The sequence below is a fragment of the Lichenostomus cassidix genome, chromosome 1Aa, assembly GCF_008360975.1.
Source record: "Lichenostomus cassidix isolate B80296 chromosome 1Aa, HeHo_3.0, whole genome shotgun sequence".
NCBI lineage: Eukaryota > Metazoa > Chordata > Aves > Passeriformes > Meliphagidae > Lichenostomus > Lichenostomus cassidix.
In genome coordinates, this window is record NC_139480.1 from 45,822,895 (window position 1) to 45,842,449 (window position 19,555).

General features: G+C 44.9%; 1 protein-coding gene across 1 annotated transcript; it reads left to right on the forward strand.

Moving 5' to 3' along the window:
• The first annotated feature begins 19 nt into the window (after positions 1-19).
• Positions 20-18,364, forward strand: WDR91 (WD repeat domain 91). Its single transcript, XM_085047369.1, has 15 exons — positions 20-204; positions 1,890-2,069; positions 3,051-3,257; positions 4,110-4,193; positions 6,361-6,485; positions 8,402-8,579; positions 8,847-9,005; positions 11,093-11,292; positions 11,741-11,891; positions 13,386-13,480; positions 13,800-13,968; positions 14,666-14,774; positions 15,924-16,036; positions 16,678-16,875; positions 17,742-18,364. The coding sequence occupies exons 1-15, from the start codon at positions 82-84 to the stop codon at positions 17,904-17,906; spliced, it is 2,256 nt and encodes a 751-aa protein (XP_084903495.1). The 5' UTR covers positions 20-81; the 3' UTR covers positions 17,907-18,364.
• The last annotated feature ends 1,191 nt before the right edge of the window (positions 18,365-19,555 follow it).

A 19,555-nucleotide genomic window follows, 5' to 3' on the forward strand; every position in this document is an offset into this window, starting at 1 on the left:
GTCCTGGTGGCGCTGGGCCGCGCCGTCCTCTGCTCTCTCCCCGCCCGTGGGCGGGCGGAGCCGGCGCGCCGCGGGGCCCCCATGGCGGCGGCGGCGGAGCGCACGGACGAGCTGGTGCGCGAGTATCTGCTCTTCCGCGGCTTCACCGCCGCCCTGAAGCAGCTGGACGCCGAGATCAAGGCGGACCGGGAGAAGGGTTTCCGGGTGAGCGGCGGCCGCGTCCCCGTTCCCGGCGGGTTCTGGGCGCGGGTGCTCCCCGTGGAGGACGCGCTCCCCGGGCGGGCCGCGGGCGCCTCTCCGCGCTCCCGGGGCTGGGCGAGGGGAGGGAGCCAGGCGGCGGGGGAAGCCCTGGGAGCCCCCGCGCTTCCCAGCGGAGCTGCCGCCCCGGCCCCGCTGTGCTGGGCTGCGCTGTGCCGTGCCGGGCCCGGCCGGCCGCACGGGCAGGACCCCCGCATCCCGGAGCCGCCGGCCCGCCCTGCTCGCTCATGTCCGCGCAGCCTCCCGGCGCGGGGCTCCAGCCGGCTGAAGGCTCTCGTCCCGCTCGGCTCCGCAGCGGCGCAGCGCAGGACAGCGCGCTCCAGCGCCTCGCCTGCGCTCCGGGCCAGGGCTGCCGTGCCCAGCAGCCCCGCGCCGCTGTCAGCCTGCTCCGAGCTGAGCCCACCGGCGCATTCGCGGCTGCGAGCCGAGAGGAAGAGGAGACCCGCGTACCGGGAGGGCAGCGGCAGGAAGGCGTTTCTTTGCCTGCATCTTTTCTTGGTCAGGAGGTTTTTATCCAGCGGCTTTGTAGCTCCGCTCTGTAGTCTGTGTGTCTTGAGCACCAGCTGCCTTGACTAACGTGTGGAAATTGGCACAGGATTTGCTCGTCTCAAAAATACAGTTTTAGTCCTTTGTGTGAGCTTCGTATTCCCGCAGCAACGGTTTTGGGCACCAAAAGTAGTGCTTTGACCAGTCAGATTTTTCTTTGATCAGCAATACAAGCACTACTTTCATTGTTGATAAAGCATGTTGCTTTTATTTTTTAAAGCACCAACACTTTGCTAATGTTTAGAGGCTGGCAAATAGTTGACTTAATCAGAATTGTCCAAGAAGGGTCTTCTGGGGTCACAAACTTCAGTTTTCTATGTCTGTAGGAAGCCACAGAAATAGAAGCTGGATACATCCTGAGATATTAACTGATATGGGGAGAGCAAACCACATATTAAACAACCTTAGTTTAATTTTATACAGGATGCAATTTTTTTTTTTTATGCCAGACTTGGTCATCAAAAACCACTGAACAAAAAATCTATTCCCACACCACCATACTGCCTTATTCATATTGCAGAAATTATTTCCAGAGAGATGTAATGATAAAAAAAAATCCTATTGCAAAATTTTATGCCTGCCTTGTTAGTAGATAATGTTATTAAAGATCAAGGTACTTCAAAGATTGCAGTAGAGCAGAACTGACTTCCTCTTTCTGTTGGCTAAATAGAGGTTTTTTACCTTTTAGTCTAAAAAGAACTTTTTTTAGGTGCTGCACTTGAGTTTTCAACATTTAATCACATTATTACTATTTTTTCATTATCATCTGACTTTCAAAAGAGGATGAAAGTTTTGCTTACTTGCAGAAAACCCCATCAATTGGGTTCAACAAAATGTGATATTTCTGTCAAAATCTGCTTGGCTGTGTTCTATCATATTTTTTATTTCTTCCTTTAAAAAAGTGCTGCAGAGTGGAAGAATGTTCACACAAAACGCAGAGTGTTTCCAGGATTAGCAAACAGCTAATTCATAAGGATTGTATTGTACTACTTACTCAGTTAAAGCTTCTCAGCATTAAGTTCTAGAAAGTCTTGTGCCTCCAGAGCCCTCACATGACTGCAGCCTGCCTGTTTTGCCCTCTTTAGGTGGATAAGATAGTGGACCAGCTGCAGCAGTTTGTTCAGAGCTACGATCTGGCCGCCCTGCGGGATTACTGGAGTTATCTGGACCGACGCCTCTTCAGCCGCTTGGAAGACGTGTATCGGCCGACAGTGAACAAGCTCAAAACCAGCTTGTTCCGATACTACCTTGTCCATGCTGTCCAGGTAGTGTTTGATGTTTAGGCTTCTGTTTTATAAAGATCCTGGTCTTAAAACCAAAGTAATTAAACTACGCTTGTGAGCCGGACAAGCAATTCGGGTGTCAGGATCAGGAGTGTAGGGAGGAGTTTGATACAGATTTACATGACAAGCTTGTGTGCAGGATAGGGAAACTTGGGCAAGAGGGAAGCTCCCACCTCCCATGGTTTGCTGGGAGCAAGATATTCACACTCTCATATAAAGACAGGTTCCTCTCAGAAAGGATAGCAGTACTGCAAGCTCAGTCCTGCTCAGTTAAGTTGGATACTGACAGAGAACACAAGGTTCAAACTGGAACAAGGAAATGTGGGAGAGAAAATGAGTGTCTTTTTGCTTGCTTTGAATAGAACAGAAAATAATGAGCTTAAAATGGAACAGAGATTTTTTTCTGTTCAAATCCTGGAAAGTCAATGGAATGTGTTCTCCCATTGGTTCTTCCTTCTTGATTCCATTCCCTGACTGAAGATCTTTAATGATGGGTGTTGCTGGAGGAGTCAAAATCTTATGTGTATTTCCAGAAGTGCATTTTTTCAAGTTTTGTTTTGCTGTGTGCTTACCCTGAGCTGTGGCAGTCCTGTCTGAATGTTTCAGATGCAAACATTTTCAGGCTGCATCTGCTGTAGACTTGAGTAATTTCAATTATACTTTAGTCCTGTATATGAATACTCATTTCAGTGCACTCTGCACTAGTTTAACTGGAAATCAATGTATTTGGTTTGATTTGTCTCAGCCTTTAAGCAGGATTGTGGTGACTAGAAAGTACATTTGTGAGCTTCTCCTAACATATTTGAGATTCCTTTGTTTCCTGATGAATCTGTAACTAGCCACTTGTTACGCCAGGTGGTGAAAGTAGTTGTTACTGTGTTCATAACAAAAAGCCAATATTGCTACACCTGATCTGGTAGCTTTAACAGAAGTGTGAGCCCTGTTCTCCTTGCTGTGTTGCAGAATGGCCGCAATGACAAGGCACAGGAGTTTTTCCTCAAGCAGGCCTCCGAGCTCCAGAACCAGGCAGAGTGGAAGGATTGGTTTGTCCTGCCCTTTCTCCCTGCTCCAGACTCCAACCCCACCTTCGCTACCTATTTCTCACGCCAGTGGGCAGATACATTTATCGTGTCTCTGCACAACTTCCTGAGCGTCTTATTTCAGTGCATGCATATCCTTTTTGCAGCTAATAGTTAAATCTCCCTTGCCCTGATGTTATACTGTTAACAGTCGTGCCAAGAATATAGTAGCACAGAACTTGCTGCTTTCAGGTGATTGTTTACAGCCAAGACTGAATAGAAAGCTGGTGTTTAACAGAGGATGTTGGAATAGTTATTGCTCAATTATCTGATGATATGTTGTGTTCCCACAAACAATTGTGGTGGTTGCTGAATCACCCCTATGCTAGTGACTAGAAATCTTGTGCACATCTTACTCTGAAATGCTTTTACTCTTTGCTTGACATACTGCAAAACAGGCATACAGCCTTTGGTCATAGTCCATAACTGTACTGGCATCTTCTGTTACATCCTTCTTTGGGTACTTTACGTTCACAACACTGTCTAGTGATGGTTCACTATAATAGAGCCGTTAATTACTGGCAGAAATAAGTTTTTTGCCTCACACTACAGTGTCCTATCTTACTTGTTTGGTGGTGGACAGGCTTATACTGTAGCTGGAATACAGTTCATCTTGAACTGTTTCTTCAGTGTACAGTAAAACAGCAACAGAACCTGTCTTGTCCTCCACTTCTGACTCTAAAAAGAAATAATCTAAAAATCCTTGCAAAGTCCATATGAAATAGTTTGTGCAACAGCAAAGTAGAAAGTTGACTTAAGTAATTAAGCTGTTGCTAATCTTCTGGTCATGCACATACATTTTGCTAATTTTATGGACTGGGCAGCTTTATTTTTACTGATGAATATCTGGTATGGATTGCTGGCTCTTAGAATTAAAACCCTTGGCTTAGAATTAAGGCAGGTGCACACAAGTTATTGCTTCAATTTTCTTTAACATTGCTTACCAGTTCCAGTCATCTTGAACTTTGAAGCTGAATGTCTCAGGAGCAGCCTCATACAAGAGGAAAATGAATCGTTGCGGCACAAGGTCAGAACTGAGGTCACTCTTTAGCTGCTGACTGTGGGATGCTGTGAGTTTTGTAAAATTGGTTCCATCCATTCAAGAATGTTGTAACTGTTCAGTTTGGCGCAGTTATTCTAAGGCAGATTCTTAGAAGTCCTTTGTTTTTATTTTGATTTATCTTTCAATTGTCTCTAGCAAACTTAGGGTTGTGATCACATTGTGAAATGTGTGTTTAGGGTATTCCTGTCCCTCTGCTGGAGGTGATTGTCTCCCCTCCCTGTGTTGTCTGACAGATGACTGAATGATATACAAACTCCTTTTCCATTACACTGCAAAGTCACAACAAGGTGAAACTAGTGGCAGGTTAAGGGCATATGTTGGAGAATTATAGAATGGGTTGGAGGGATGTATGACTGATTTTTTGAATAGTATTCAGTCACTTCCAGATTTTAGCTGATAGAACACAATAGAAATGGGCAGTAAATTCTGGCAAAGAGACAGAAACTCTTACTTCTGAAATAGCCACTTCACCATGTCTGATGTGCACTTAAAGCAATTTAGATCAACTAATGGAAATGTAGTGAATGTCTGTTTCCCAACTCTGGACCTTACAGTAAACCATAAGAAGTGTTGATTGGTTCAGACAAAATGTTGCCGAGCTCTATGCTTGTTTTTGACTGTATCCTCAGCAGATACTTAGGGGGAGGGAGTAAAAATATGTAACAAGGGTCTGTCATTTCCCAGTATAACTTCCTGTTAGAGATATTAATGAAATCTGCAGTTGGAGAAGTTTCTAAAATATAGATCACATGTGCATGATCACATACAAGTAGGAAGGCTTATTCATGCAAGCAGAATTTTAATTTCACTTCCTCAAACATTCCAAGTAAAACGTCTTTTTGTATAAATACTTCAGTAAAGTTTGTGCTTTACCTCCTGTGTTACAAAACATGATGTTGTAGGTTGTTGTAGCTTCTTGTTTTTACTGTTTTAATGGCTGTTCAACACTGTCCTAAAATGTTGAAGTAAAATAGAATAATTGATATCAAAAAGAAGGCAGTTTTTGAGGGGGAAAACCCCAAATTTTATCACTGTGTACTGTATGGAGTTAGTAGATCAGTCAAACATTGACAGGAGGGTTCTGCAAAGATGGTCAGTGAATAGGCACAGCAGGATAAGGTATGTTTTGAAATAGAGCTCTTATATTTCTGCCAGTTTTGTATTCTTTACTTTAAGGCAGAGCTATGCTTTGTGTTTTGCATGTTGGTTGATATAATTTGCAGTCTGGATAAGGGTTTTCTGTCAAATAGAGGTCAAACAAGACTTTCCCTTTAAGAGAACTCCTCAGGTCAGAAGAGGAACCAGCTACCCATAGAATACAGGTTTTAAAAAAAGATGTGAATAAGCATGGAATTTTATGCTATCTGAAATTAAGTAGTGATTCTGTTTTACGCTGTTGAAAATGCAAATACATAAATAGCAAGCTAGATTTCTAAAGCTCATTTTTCTTCCTGTATTTTCTTTCCTTTAATACTATGATAAAAGGAAAAAGAATTATATCTGAAAAACAAATGTACAGAAACAGAAAAGCCTGAGGAACTCTTCATGTGAGTAAGAGTCATAGGCATAAACCACATCTGTTCCAGAAAGCTGCATCCTGAGGTTCCTCTCTGCTAAAGGGAAAAAGAGACATTTGTGCTTCTCCATAATGTGGAGAAAAATCTCACTGTCGTGCTTGGGAAGGAGTTGCACAGGGTACAGAGCTGGATTTCAGGGTGACCTGGTTTCACTGACCTTGCTGCACCCTGCCAGTTCACCAAACCCTTGGCTGTGGGAAGAAGATTACCTTCTAGGCTCCGTGCCTGCATTGCCCTGGCCTTAACTGCCTGCACAGAGAGGCACTGGTAAACTCTGCCCTGCCCAGCTCTTGCTTCCCAGCACCACTAATGTCCCCACAGCACAGCCCAAGGAGAGGAGTCAAGGGTTTTAAGTAGGCTCCAGTTTCGTGTGTGTGAAGTACTGATTGTTTTGGCTAATTGGACTAATGTGGTGCTCAGCCGGTCAGAGCAACTTTTTTCCTTCCCCGCCCTTGTAGGGCTGTTGAAATAAAAGGAATAAACAACTTCAGTGAGTGGGAAGGAGGTGAATCTCAGTGACCTTGTGTTTACTTGGCTCTTTTCTCTTGTTGTAGCTGTTTGCTCTGCAGGCTGAATCCTGCCGCATGAAGAAAGAGGAACTGGAGGTGGAACAAACAGTTATGCATCACAAGTTGCCTGCATATGTGGCCAACATGGATCGACTAGGGGACTCTGAACTGTGAGTGCCTGCAGGAGAAGGGCTGGGGACAGACTCTGCTGCTTTTGGTAGGTCAGGGAGGTTCCTGGAGGGTCATTTCCTTCTCCCCTGCCGTGGGAGTCAATGCAGAAAGACATCCAGGCAGAAATTACGGTGACCTAAGTAGGTTTAGTGGAATTCATGGCAGGCGTCTCTCCCATCATTTGGGAGGCTCTTGCAAACCAAGCACGTATGGAAGTGATTCTGCTCTGCTCTCAGCATTGCACCAAGGTGTTCTGGGCATCTAGGGCACTGGTAGCAGTGCAGTACCCTACAGTATTGCTCAAGTAAACTGGATTGTCTCTCAAGTCCAATTTACTTGAGTGCCTGCAGTGCCATAGATGAGTGCCCTGTGTTGTTTTGTAGATACTGTTACTGTATGATCCAAAGGGATTCTTGTTACACAGGGATATTTTCTTGCTTTTGCAGAGTCATGGGAAAAGGAGTTTTTCTTCTGTGAGGCTCAGTTATGTACAGAATTCCCCATGAACTTGCTGCAGTTAAAAGTGTGTTTTATGGCTACAGCTGTTGTATACCTATCTCTGGAAATTAGGCAACATACACAGTGATGCAGCTTCTTTATTTGGGTTTTTTTTTACCCCAGTACAGTGTCAGCCAAAGCAAGTCTGTGTGTTTGGATTCACTGTGTTACTGTGGCTTTTTTTCTTGCTTTAAAAGGATCTGAAAGTATATGTAGCTCAGCTACAACTTACAAATAATGCTGTGGCTTCAAGTTTCTCATGTGCTTCTTTCACTTGTATTCAGGCAGCAGGAGGATTGATTAAATTATCCTGTTGCCAGTGACAGATCAAAGTTGTAGCAGATACTACACACAAAATGTTTTAATCTTAAAGCTGTCTGATTAAATACTTGAGTGTATGTTGAACTATCTTGATAACTGCTCTGTCCTCTTTGCATAGGACAGGCTACAGTTTAGTTTGTGATATGATTTTTTTTTTTAACTATGTGGGAAAGCCCTGATGCTATCTGCATGTATGGAAGAGTGTGACATGAGGGATGGGATAATTTATTCCCATATTTATTTTTGTCCCCTTGAATTAGAAAAACTTGCCTAAAAAGTGGCTTTTTTGTGTATGCAACTTCTCTCTTAGTCTGGGGGCCAGTTCTGGTTGCTTATTTTCAGGTCTCTGCTTAACTCAAAGCCCAGCTTTGGTAGAACAGTTCCTTCATTGAAGAGTAGATAGAGACAGTGAAGATTATTGTGTTCCCCTTCCCCTTGCTGTCACTGTGCTCCCAGAGGAAGCTGTAGCAGAGTGAGGTCAGACAGTTATGTTCTGGGAAGCAGCTGCTGCTCTTGGCATTGTGGACTGAGAAGGGAGGTGTTTATAATCTCAGAAATGGGCTGTAGCCCTCTTACTTTCTTTGGGTCTGGATTTTGAGATACTGAGGGCTTGTGCTGTAAAATTGTTGAACGTAACTTGCTGTTTATCAAAGGATATTCAGTGAAACATTGGATACTGAATGTCTCTCAGAGTAGGTCTGTTTTATGCTTTGAATGGGGAATCCCAACTGAGTAAATTCTACAGAAACCTGAATTCCCCTGCCTTTCCCTTAGGGTCTTTCTAAACAAACCAGATGGAGTGGAGGGAGTTTTAGGTGGCTCTCCAGGGGATTCAGCAACATTCAGTTTGAGCTCACTGGCTCTGGCATCTCTGAGAAGTGAGCTTTTGGTTATAATAACTATAATGACCTGCTCCAGGCACTAACAGGATGTTTTCAAACAGTTTTTTAATGCACAGTGGTGTGCTGGCTTGGAATGAACATCTGTTTCCCAGTGCTTCGAACAGCTGCCACTTCACTTAACTGGGTGGTCTTTGATCAGGTTGCTTCACTACACTTTCATGCTCTATTTGGTGGTGTTTTGTTTTTTTCATTAGTGATATGACCTGCAATCAGAGGAGTACAGCACATTCTCTTCAGTCCCGGGGAGGCTTTCTGTCCTCTTTCCTCTCCCAAAGTAAAAAGGGCCCTTCAAGACCAACCCATTCAAGTGGGGCTTCTCCAACACAGACTGCCAGTATGCTGCTAGGGAAGAAAGAGCCAACAAACCACCAGGTAATTCTCAACTGAAAGTTGCTCAGTCTCCAAGGAGTTAACTTGAAGCATGGCACTGCTCCAGGCTTTTGCTTCCACCTGAAAATGAAATGTCCTTTCCTGCCTTACAAATGTACACTGGGCCTGAATGCAGCACAAGAACAGCTACTGTTTTCTGAGAGCTTGTGGAGCCCTTGCAGGTGCTTGGTTGCTTTGCTGCTTCTTTTGCTCTTTGTTCTGCAGCCTAGCACAAGCATAACTTTGCCCAAACATTTCTCTGCCTTCCAGAGTGCCAAAGGAAAAGAGGGAGCAGTGAGCTGTAAGGATGGGAAGAGCCACTTCAGTGGTCTGGTGGGAGGCGAGTCAAGCTCCCTGCAGCAGCGGCAGAAGCGCTTGCAAGAGCATGGGAAAGAGAGGAAGGAACTGTTGTCCAAAGGGACCTTCCAGGTACTGCTCAGCACTGCAAAGCACTGGGAAGCACTGGGAAGCAGAAGGCTGGTAGTGCTGTAAAACTAAGTGATAAAACAAGTGCAAATGTTTTCCCTTAAGCTTCTGAATTTCTAGTCAGAACTAACTGATCGAAGGTTAATGTCTGTAGTTAATCAACTCCTACACTTGGTTTGTTTCTGTGTCCCTGGAGTATTGGCATTTCAAATGGAAGAATTGTCTTTTGTCTCCATGTTTTTCAACAGCCTGGTCCTGAGGCTTCATTAAGGTTTCATTTTGATGGTTATGTTCAAATACTTTATTAAAATACCCGTTCCTCAGTGTTATTGAACTTGGCTCACTCATCCAACCAAAGTGAGTTGTCTTCCTTTAAGTTCTTATGTTGATTTATGCAGGCTCTGTGTGGGACAGATGAAAACTAATAGAAAATTCTCCTGGATAGGAGTGGAAATTACTATATATAAGTTGCTTTCCTAGCAACATTTGCTTTTTGGAGTTTTTTGCACTTTATTGTTGCAGCTTTGCCTGGGGGTGTGCCCCACTCTAAATAATCTCGTGAAATAATAAAACTGTGTCCTGGATTTTAACTGCTGAAGGTCAGCAGATTGCTTCTGTTTGCCTGTGTGTTGTCTGGCTTTCAGCAGTCATCAAAGTGTTGCCAAAAAATACAGAGCACAGGAGGAATGATGGCAGCATCTCAGCCATTGTTATTTTGTCTGTATGAGAGATTCTGCCTTGTGTAGAGACAGTGCTGAGGGACTGTTGCCTGTTAGCCAATAAGTTTGGCTGTTCTGTGTGTGAGAGCATTGTTTTAAAGAGATGTTACTCCATCACTCAGCATTCAAGGCCTTGAGAGAACTTTTTTCTTCATGGTTCTTCTAAAACACTTTAAACATTGATTGGAAAATTGCAAAGCCAAATTTCTCAGTAAGTTTCCTTTGACTTTCCTTTTTCTGTGATGTTCCAGGTTAAGGCAGTGATTTTTGGGCTGTGTAGAAATTGGTTCTGGTGCTCTTGGGGAAGCTTGATATTCTTTAAATTTCTTGTGTACTCAAAGCATGTGAGCAAAAAGGAAACTGAAAGATGGCACTGTTTCTTTCACATGAGCGTCATTCAGTGGTTATCTCCCCACATTAACTAACAGAATAATTCTTGAATTTATTTCCCAATCTTTTCCATCTCTGTGATTTCAGATTGTTTGATTATGCAGTGTTTGATGCATTGGTCGTGATGTGAAGCTACTGTAAATTAGGCAAGCATGTGTTACAGAGCAGGATTTCAAAACCATCAATACCATCAACACCACATCAATACCAGTACCATCTTGGGACACCTAATTTTCAGAGGATGGTTTAGCAAAGAATTCTAGCAGACAATTTCCCACCTTATGTACTGTATCTGCTTCTTGTTTGGCTTCTGGTGGCAAGGAAAGACTAAGCTGCTTCCAAACATTTCTCCAGTGCAGATCTTGTCTCATCCAGATACCTTCACCTCCTAAAACTCCACTTGTTCTGTCTGCCCTGTCAAATTGGGTTTTAAGCTTTTGGACTCATGTGTCAGCTCTACTGTTGTCATCAGTCAGCTGGCTGCAGTGGTGGCTCTGGTGTGCACAGTCTAAATCTCTGGCAGATGAGGATAATCCATCCACTGGGGATTGAGAGCCAACAAGAGTTTTTGTGCAGGTTTGCTGAACTGCATATTATACAGACTTATGTTGCTGAATGCAAGAATTCCTTGAAATATGTTGATTTACTTGTGAATCTGTACTCTAATGGCATACAAATGGACCTCTGATATTGGCTAGAAATGTTGTGGTTCCTTTAATTCTTATGGGAAAGTGTATAGCTGGGCACATGGAGGGGGATATAAGGGACTCAGCAACTTAACAGGTCATATTAAATAGTGCAGTTGTGCAACACATCATCCTTGTGCTCAGAAAGGTCCCTGGCAGAAGGAGTGTTGGGCTGACAATGCTTCTGTTTTGTTGCAGCTTCTTTTTTTTTTTTTGCCTCCCAGCAGGCTGGGGTGGCTGAGGAGCTTGATATGGAGCTGCTTCCTTGTGTTTCACACAGGATTTCTTCCTTCAGGGCCAAAGTGCTGAGAAGAAAACAGATACTAGCATAGCTGAGGCAGAACCATGCTCAGAGCTGCAGGCTGAGCAGACAGAGACTTCAACCAAAATGCCTGGCAGTGGTGCAGAGGCTGTGGGGGTTCGGCAGGAACAGCCTTTCATCGTCCTGAGCCAGGAGGAGTATGGGGAGCACCATTCATCCATCATGTACTGCAGGTAATGCACTGGCAGAAGAGGGCTGTCTTGTAGAAGCCTCTGCAGAAGGACCAGGTGTGTTTGACCTCTTTGTCTCAGCCTCTGTTCTGTTGAGCATGTTGGACATGTACTCTCAGTTGCAGGGCAGTCAAGTTGGTGTGACTGAAATAGCATGTAGCTTGTGCAGCGAGAATGGACAGAGATTTTTGTGATTGGGTGATGCTAGCCAGGAAGAAACTCATTTGGAAAGCAGGATGGTATTGCTTAAGGGCATTACTCTTTACATCTGGGGCTTAATGTGCTTCATTGTGCCAGTTACTGTGAGCTGAGCAGGAAGCAGTGCAAAGAAATTCTGATTCCTGCAGGAGGAACTGGTGTGTGGCCAGGAAAGGAAGGATTAGTGGATTAGTGGATTGCATTTAAGAATTTGAGGGAGAAAAACATCCCATTGGTTTTGTTCTACACACAGGGTTGATTGTTCTGGACGGAGGGTGGCCAGCTTGGATGTGGATGGGGTCATCAAAGTCTGGTCTTTTAACCCCATAATGCAAACTAAAGCTTCATCCATTTCCAAATCTCCATTGCTGTCCCTGGAATGGGCCACCAAGCGTGATCGGCTGGTGAGTAGTCTGCGTGTGGAGGCTTGGGAGATGCAGAGGTGATTTGGGGCTGTGTTGCTACGTGTTGCACATGAACTTCTAGAAAGCTGCATTGTGCATAAGATTGGGGCAGTGGTTAGCTTCCACTTTTAGTGGGACATGAGGAACCAAAGCCTGTAGGGTCTAATAAAAACTAGAGTGGGGAGTGTATGCTGTATATTGAGCAAGGAATTCACCACCACTTGCCCTGAAACAGAAATTCCCAAGCTGCAGTGTGGGTACAGCTGCAGGATAGAAGTAGTTCCTTTGAGAGAAGTGTCTGTCTTCACACAGATCACACAGCAACTTGTACAGACAGGCAGAGGCAACCGAGTACGACAGCCTGTGGGAACCCTGCAGCAGAGAGCTGTGGAGCTTTACTCGTACCCTGAGCCAGCAGCAGAGAAGGGGAAGCAGGGGTGTGAGTGTGGCATTTTACTTGTGCAGGTGCCAAAAAAGAAGCTCCATGGCCAGTTTTAGGCTGATGTCTTAAGAGCTGAGGGTTTGTGTGTGTGTGTAAGGAGCTTGGAGCTTGTTTAAATAACAGCAGTTTAAATGTGTCCTATGTCCCTTTTTCTCCAGTTCTGTTACTGGAGAGGAGCCTTAAATTACATGCATTCTTCTGAGTCCTAGAGCTGTTGCTAGTGTTTCATGCCCTCCCTTGGCAAAGACAGGGCTGTATGAGGAGGCTGGCCTGCAAATGAGGCAGTATTCTGTGCATTCTGGCACTAACAGTGCGTGGCTTGCTAACCTCAAAATGCCACCTGTGAAGAGCTGGTTATACAGCTTGTCTCTTTTCTTTTGCTTTTAAGAAGCAAGTTGTTGTGCAGTTGTTGCACTCTGTTTGTTGTGATGATGTGTCTTCTGCTTTGTGGAATTTTCCTTCTTGCTAATAGAAAGATTCTTCATTCTGAAATACATGTGGGATTCACCAGCAAATTAGGCACTGAAGTGACAAAGATCTGGCTTGCTCAATTTTCTTTTGTAGTGCATCTCTCCATGATTAAAATCTTAATTGAAATTGTAACACCACTGATAATATGTGAGCTCTTCTGGATGCTCTTCTGGATGCTTTCATTCTCCCATGGATAAAAGGAATTTGCTTCTACTTGATTTTCTCTTTAGCACATGATTAACAATCTTCTCCTTCCTTGGACTTTCTAGATATTCAGATTCCATCCATGTTTTGCATGTGTAGTGTTGAGCTATGATCTGCAAAGTGGTGTTTGTGCTTGCTTGGTGCCTATTAGATCTTTTTCTCACTGGAAAGCAGGGTTTTTACTCTGACTTCTGTGGCTCTGGCATAGTCCTACTCAGTGTGATTGCACAGGAAGACAGGATGTACCATAATGGAGTGCTATTTAGTCTGAATACATAAGTAGTAAAAAAATTACTGCGTCTTGGTGGTTGTTGGACAGCATCATTGTACTGCTCACTCACTCTCTCTCTTTCCATCTCCTTCCTGCTGGTTTCAAGCTATTGCTTGGCAGTGGGGTTGGGACGGTTCGTCTTTATGACACAGAAGCAAAGAAGAATCTCTGTGAAATCAGCATTGATGAAGACATGCCCAGGTAACTCTGCAATACTGATTTTTATATATAAATATAAATAAATGGTGTTGGTTTTAGCAGTGAATGTCTCGATGTTCCTGCTGCTTTTCTGCAACTGCAGGGCTATCCAGCCTTCATCCAGAGGGCAGTCCCTGCCTGAGCAGCATAAAACTGTTCAGTTAAATTGGAGACACTCAAAATCTGTCTAAGCACATGAATTCTGCCCTCCTTTACAGTGCTCCCTGCCTTTCAGGGTCTTAATGGGAGAGCTCGTGGGTGAGTATTTTGCTTGATGCAGCTGCAGGAGAGAGGTGATTGAGACCATGTGCCTGTGTTTCAGGATCCTCTCGCTCGCCTGCAGCCCAAGTGGTGCCTCCTTTGTCTGCTCTGCAGCAGCCCAGAGCCCTGTCTCCCACATTGACTTCTCAGTAATCAACTCTGGGGGCAAAAGCATGAACCAAGTTCCTGGGAAGCTGCTACTGTGGGACACAAAGACGATGAAGCAGCAGGTACTTGCTTGATTTCTTTCCTTTCTCAGTCTGCTTGCTGAGAATGAGTGTCTTCTGTTTCAATGCATAGCAGCCCTCTTTCTAAATTATGCTGACTTTCTTTTCAACACCCTTCTTTTTCCTCCTTCCTCCTTTCCCCTCTGTCACATTCAGGATAAAAATAAATAATGTAAGTAGCTGCTGGATTGGGTGAAGTTTTTTTGTTTTGTTGCTGTGTTGGGGTTTTTCTGAGGGATTCTTCAAAATAGTCCATGGTCTTGTATCTATCCTGGCTGCACAGTTTGTGACTGGAAATATCCCAAGTGGATTGAATGATGCTTTGCTCAGGCTTTTTCCAGTTGAGCTATATTGAAGGGTTTTTGTTGCTGCTGTTTCCCTTGCCCTCCTTGTTTTTAAATGAAGTGCTATCCCTGACATGTAGGAGAAAGCAACATACTCAAGCTAATGCCTGCCAGCAGCTGGTTTTGCAACCTTGAGGCCATGGCCAAGAAAGCTGTGGCTTGGCTGAGGTGAATTGCTGGTTTAGTGTCACAGTAAAATGCTGCTGCCAGACCTTGAAATCTGTAGTCATTAGAGGTGTAGGGCTCCAAACCAGAGTTCTTGTGACTAAATACCATCTTTCTTCCTTCCCCTGGAGTTCAGCTCTTCAGCATCCCCAGCTCCATTTCTCGGCATTAATGCAGATTTTCCCCTCCAGTTGCAGTTCTCCCTGGAGCCTGAGCCCATTGCTATTAACTGCACAGCCTTCAACCACAATGGGAACCTGCTGGTCACCGGGGCTGCAGATGGGATTGTTCGTCTCTTTGGTACGGTGGAAAAGGACCTGGGGGTGTTGGTTGATAGCCAGCTGTGAGGCCAGGTGGCCTCGACTGGCATCCAGGCTTGTATCACTAATAGTGTGGCCAGTAGGATGAGGGAAGTGATTGTTCCCCTGTATTTGGCACTGCTGAGGTTGCACCTCAAACAGCATATTCAATTTTGGGCCCCTCACTACAAGAAAGACATTATGGGGCTGGAGCATGTCCAAAGAGAAGTATTTAAAAAATGTTGTAGATGTGGCACTGACGGGTGTTGTTCAGTGGGGCACTTGGCAGTGTTAAAGTAACAGTTGGGCTCAATTATCTTGGAGGTCTTTTCTAACTTAAATGATTGTATGAAACTGTCTAGTGAAGTGGCCACTAGTCCTCAGCTGGCTGCCCCTGGTACCCTTCTGCCAGCAGGGAGGCAGCCATGGGATATCCTTGGAGACCAGGGTGGAAGCTATTCTCCCTCCTGCACAGGAGTTCTCAGGAGTGAATTGACACAGACTTTTTCTGGAGGACATCAGCGGGAGACCCTGATAGTGCTGCTGGATTTGTTGTTTCTCTCCTGCTGAAGAGGAGAGTGAATTTGCTCTTGAGCCATGTGGTCTTGGGCTGTGCCAGACGGCAGTACCACTAGAGGCTAAGTCTTGAGGAAAGCAATTCATGTGAGACCTTCCATTTGAAGGCAATATCTTCACATCAGTCCTCCTTCTGTGTGCAATTTCTGTTTCTCAAGTTTTTGTCCTCTTCAGCCTGTCCTTGCAATAAAGGCAGTTCAGGCCTCTTACCTTTGAATGAGGAGTCTGCTTCTGCTGCTAGCTGGAGGCTGCAGCCCCAGGTCTTTGGGAGGACAGAGCTGTCAGCAGCTGGGAGGATGGGCAGGATAAGAAGAGGAGGAGGAGTGCCAGTGGTGCTTGGATACAGAATGCCTGCAGTTGACAGTAAGCATGTGAGCAGCCCTGTAAAGTTGAGCAGTTACAAACAACAATTTTTTTGTGACCCAAGTGAGGCACAGGGTGCTGGGACTGGATTGGGCTCCCCCAGGCTGGTTTGGAGGGCTGTCACAGAGACCTTGGGAACATAAAAGGCCTCCCTCTTTTCACCTCAGCTCTGTTTAAGTACAAGGAGTATTTACTGAGGTTCTCCCGTCAGATATGCAGCAGCATGAGTGCGCCATGAGCTGGAAGGCACACGACGGGGAAGTCTACTCTGTGGAGTTCAGCTATGATGAGAACACAGTCTACAGCATAGGCGAGGATGGCAAGGTAGGCTATGGGTGACCTCCTGCTGGTCAACTGGCAGTGAGGTCACTTCTGGAGTCTACTCTATATGGTGGGGACAATTGTGAAAATGCACTCAGGTTAATAATTGGAGCTGTCTTGGACCTTGTCTGCAAATCCTACTGTTGGTGATGTCTTCTTCCTAGACAGTCCATGTGAAGATGACCTTTCTCTGCCCCTGTGATCACCACAGTTGAGATCTGGGATTCACAGGGAAGCAGATCCTTGAACACTTTGCATAAATCTCCTTGTCAGCAGCTCCCTGGTTTATAATACACACTTCAATTTCTGCAGTTCCACAGTCTTCAGCAGCAGAGGTGTGGCTCAGGGAGGGACCTTGGCTGAGGAGAGTTAAGCAGGTTCTCACCAGAATGCTGCATGCAATGTGGAAGGACACATAGGCAGTAGTGCTTGTGGAAGGCAGTGCTTGTTTGCCTGGATAGTAGGCACTCTTACAGCCTTTGCAGCCTGTGCTTTATTAATATAGTCACTTAAATATAGATGTCAAAATGCTGTCTTCTGTTTGTGAGGAACAGCCACTTGGCTTAAAAGCAAAAAAAAGGCAACTCTACTTGCATCCTAGTTAATTTCAATATAGGCTTTTGTCATCTCTTTCTTCATTCTAGTTTATTCAGTGGAATATCCACAAAAGTGGCTTGAAGGTGTCGGAGTATGACCTTCCCAGAGAAGCTACAGGTCCTTTTGTTCTGTCTGGGTACAGTGGCTACAAGCAAGTCCAGTTCCCACGAGGACGGCTTTTTGCTTTTGACTCTGAGGGCAATTACATGTTGACATGTTCTTCTACTGGGGGAGTAATTTTTAAGGTAAGTCTGAGAAGTGATGGGGAGTACTCTCAAGTATCTATACAAGCCTTTGTTAATTACAAGGGTGCAGCAGCAGCCACTGAAAGTTCTTAAGTAGCACCTACCTATCCTTGCTCTGTGAAAGTTGCTGCTCAGTTCCACACAGTGTGCATTTCAGCAGTGTGTAACATGTAGCAAGCCTTTGGGTGCTCTGTATGGAGCTGGAGTATGTGTACTTCTTAAACCTTAGTTGCGGCAGTTTTTAGTGTCCAGGTGCCTAGGACAAAGTTTTAATTACCCTTTTAATATACATGGATGCATGCCAGTTCAATGCAAAATGTATGAGTGTTGACTGGTGCTCATCTTTAATCTGCCTTCTGTGCTTGCTGATTCTGTGTTAAACCCAGCTTGATTCTCTTCCCTTGCTGTAAATTGAAATTAAATGAAGGGTAAAGCTGAATGGTTCCAAGTGTCCAAATTTCTGTGCTTCAGTAACAAGTGTTACTGATCACGTGCCTTCTCTTGCAAGGCAGATTAGATGGAATTTTTACTTTGCATCTGGGGCACTCAGCACCTGAACTAACATGAGCTATAGCTTAGGCTTATGTGCTTCTCATCAGTGTGTGCTCTTAGCCTGCCTTGTTCAATTACTGCAGTTCAGCTGATGTCAGAAGTTGAGCTGGTTGAGAACATGTGCTTCTGTTGAGACTGGAGGCTTCCTTTCTTATGTGTGCTACACACATCTCAATGTCTCTCTGATTTTCTGCTTACTTACACATGCTGTTAAAAATACGGAGTCTATCAGGCTTTGGTTTGTCTTGTTGGGTGCATGGTCCCCACTGCAGAAAATTAACCTCCTTAAAATCTTATGCTTTCCTTCTTTTTAGTTAAATGGTGAGGAAAAGGTTCTGGAGAGCTGCCTTTCCCTGGGAGGACACCGAGCTCCTGTTGTCACAGTGGATTGGAGCACAGCCATGGACTGCGGGACCTGCCTCACTGCTTCTATGGATGGGAAAATTAAATTAACAACTTTACTGGCTCAAAAGTCTTAACCTGGACACTACTGAAGGGGGAAAGAGCAATAGACTTGACAAAACCAGTGTTAACTCACAGGAACAATCTGCATGGGTGAGAAGGCAAAGCAAAGTCCCTCTTCTCATTGTAGCTTTTGCCTCTTGATAAATACGTTTGCCAAACCACTGTGCAACAGAATGCTGGATCAGTGGCAGCACTGAAAAATAAGTCTCCACTAATCCATAGTGGCAGCTGGACTTCCCTCTGTTAGGGAGTCTAGAGTAGCACGTGGCTGGAAGGCTGGGGTCACGTCAGGGTTCTACAGGAGGTAAGGCTGGAGGAGGCAAGCATGAGGCAGCACAGTGCATGATGATGAGTCAAACTGGAAAGGCTGATGCAAAACCAGAGTATTCTTTGGGTATAACATTTGTTGTTATGATTTTGTTAGTTTGTTTTTATTTGGTTTTTTTCCATAAAATGAAAATATTCCCTTGCACTTGAGCTCTATGCTTTGTTCAGCAGTTGCTGCAAAACATGGAGGGTGGCTGGGGCAGTGATGTGCCAAGTCTCCTGCATGCAGCAAAGGCCCTTGAGCTTTCACCAGGTGCTTGCAGCACCACACCTGCACACCAGGGTGAACCAGGCATCCAGAAACAAAAATAACTGCATTTGTTTGGATGTATTGTGTTACCTTGCCATAGGTGTCTGCTACCAACTAGAGTAGAAATCATGAGTCAGACTTTGAAATACTTAATGTTGGAGTTCAGAAGCTACATCATGTCTAGCAGCTACCTGATGGTGGATAGGATGAGGGAGGCCAGAACCAGTCTGGCCCTGTATAGGGCTCTCTGTCACTGGAGCTGTCTCTATCCCTAAGCCCCCCAACATCAGGGCAAGTGCTGTGCTCAGGTATTGTATAATTTTTGAAAGGACTAAGCAGATATGTTTCATCTGCTTACATGTTGCCATGGAACTTTCTGCTGCTTATGTCCATGGCCTGTATTGGGAGTGTGTGGTGCTGTTGTTCCTTGGCAAGAGCATATACTCTCTGCTGGAAAATGAACAGCTGTTCATGAGCCATATGGGTAGCCATATTCATGGACAGCTGTTCAAAGGCAGCACTGCTGGATACTGAATCCTCACTACAGGCATGTTCACGCTACAGGTGCCTGTTGTCCATGGAGTAACTTGCCCCTGCTGACTACACTCATCTGATAATCCCATTCCATTCCAAGGGCTTCCAAGATGAACAGGTCCCCTGGCAGACTGATGTCTAAGTACAGGGCTTCCACCTCAGTGGGATGTGATACTAATGGTGCCACTGCTCTTCATGCCAGTCTGAGGTAATGTCTCCTCAAATCCAGTGCTGACTTCGGACTGGCTTTAGGAATTTGCGTGGTTAGTCTGAGGGTTTAGAGAGCTCTCAAGTGGGAGCCTTTGCTGGCCTCTCAAAAGGCCAAGATTGCAGCTGTATTCCAAGCCCTGCAGAGTTGACTACATTGCGTGTTTTAGAATTTAGAATTACAAAATTATAGAGTGGTCAGAGTTGGAAGGGACCCTAATGCTCTTGTAGTTCCAACTCCCTGCCATGGGCAGGGACACCTTCCATGAGATCAGGTTGCCCAAAGCCCCATTCAGCCTGGCCTTGAACACTAGCAGGGATGTTACCTTCTTCCAGATGTTACCG

Coding starts and splice junctions, on each gene's coding strand:
- WDR91 (XM_085047369.1), top strand. CDS start 82: ATGGCGGCGGCGGCGGAGCGCACGGACGAGCTGGTGCGCGAGTATCTG. Junction 205..1,889: donor ACCGGGAGAAGGGTTTCCGG/GTGAGCGGCGGC, acceptor TGCCCTCTTTAG/GTGGATAAGATAGTGGACCA. Junction 14,775..15,923: donor TGGGATTGTTCGTCTCTTTG/GTACGGTGGAAA, acceptor TTCTCCCGTCAG/ATATGCAGCAGCATGAGTGC.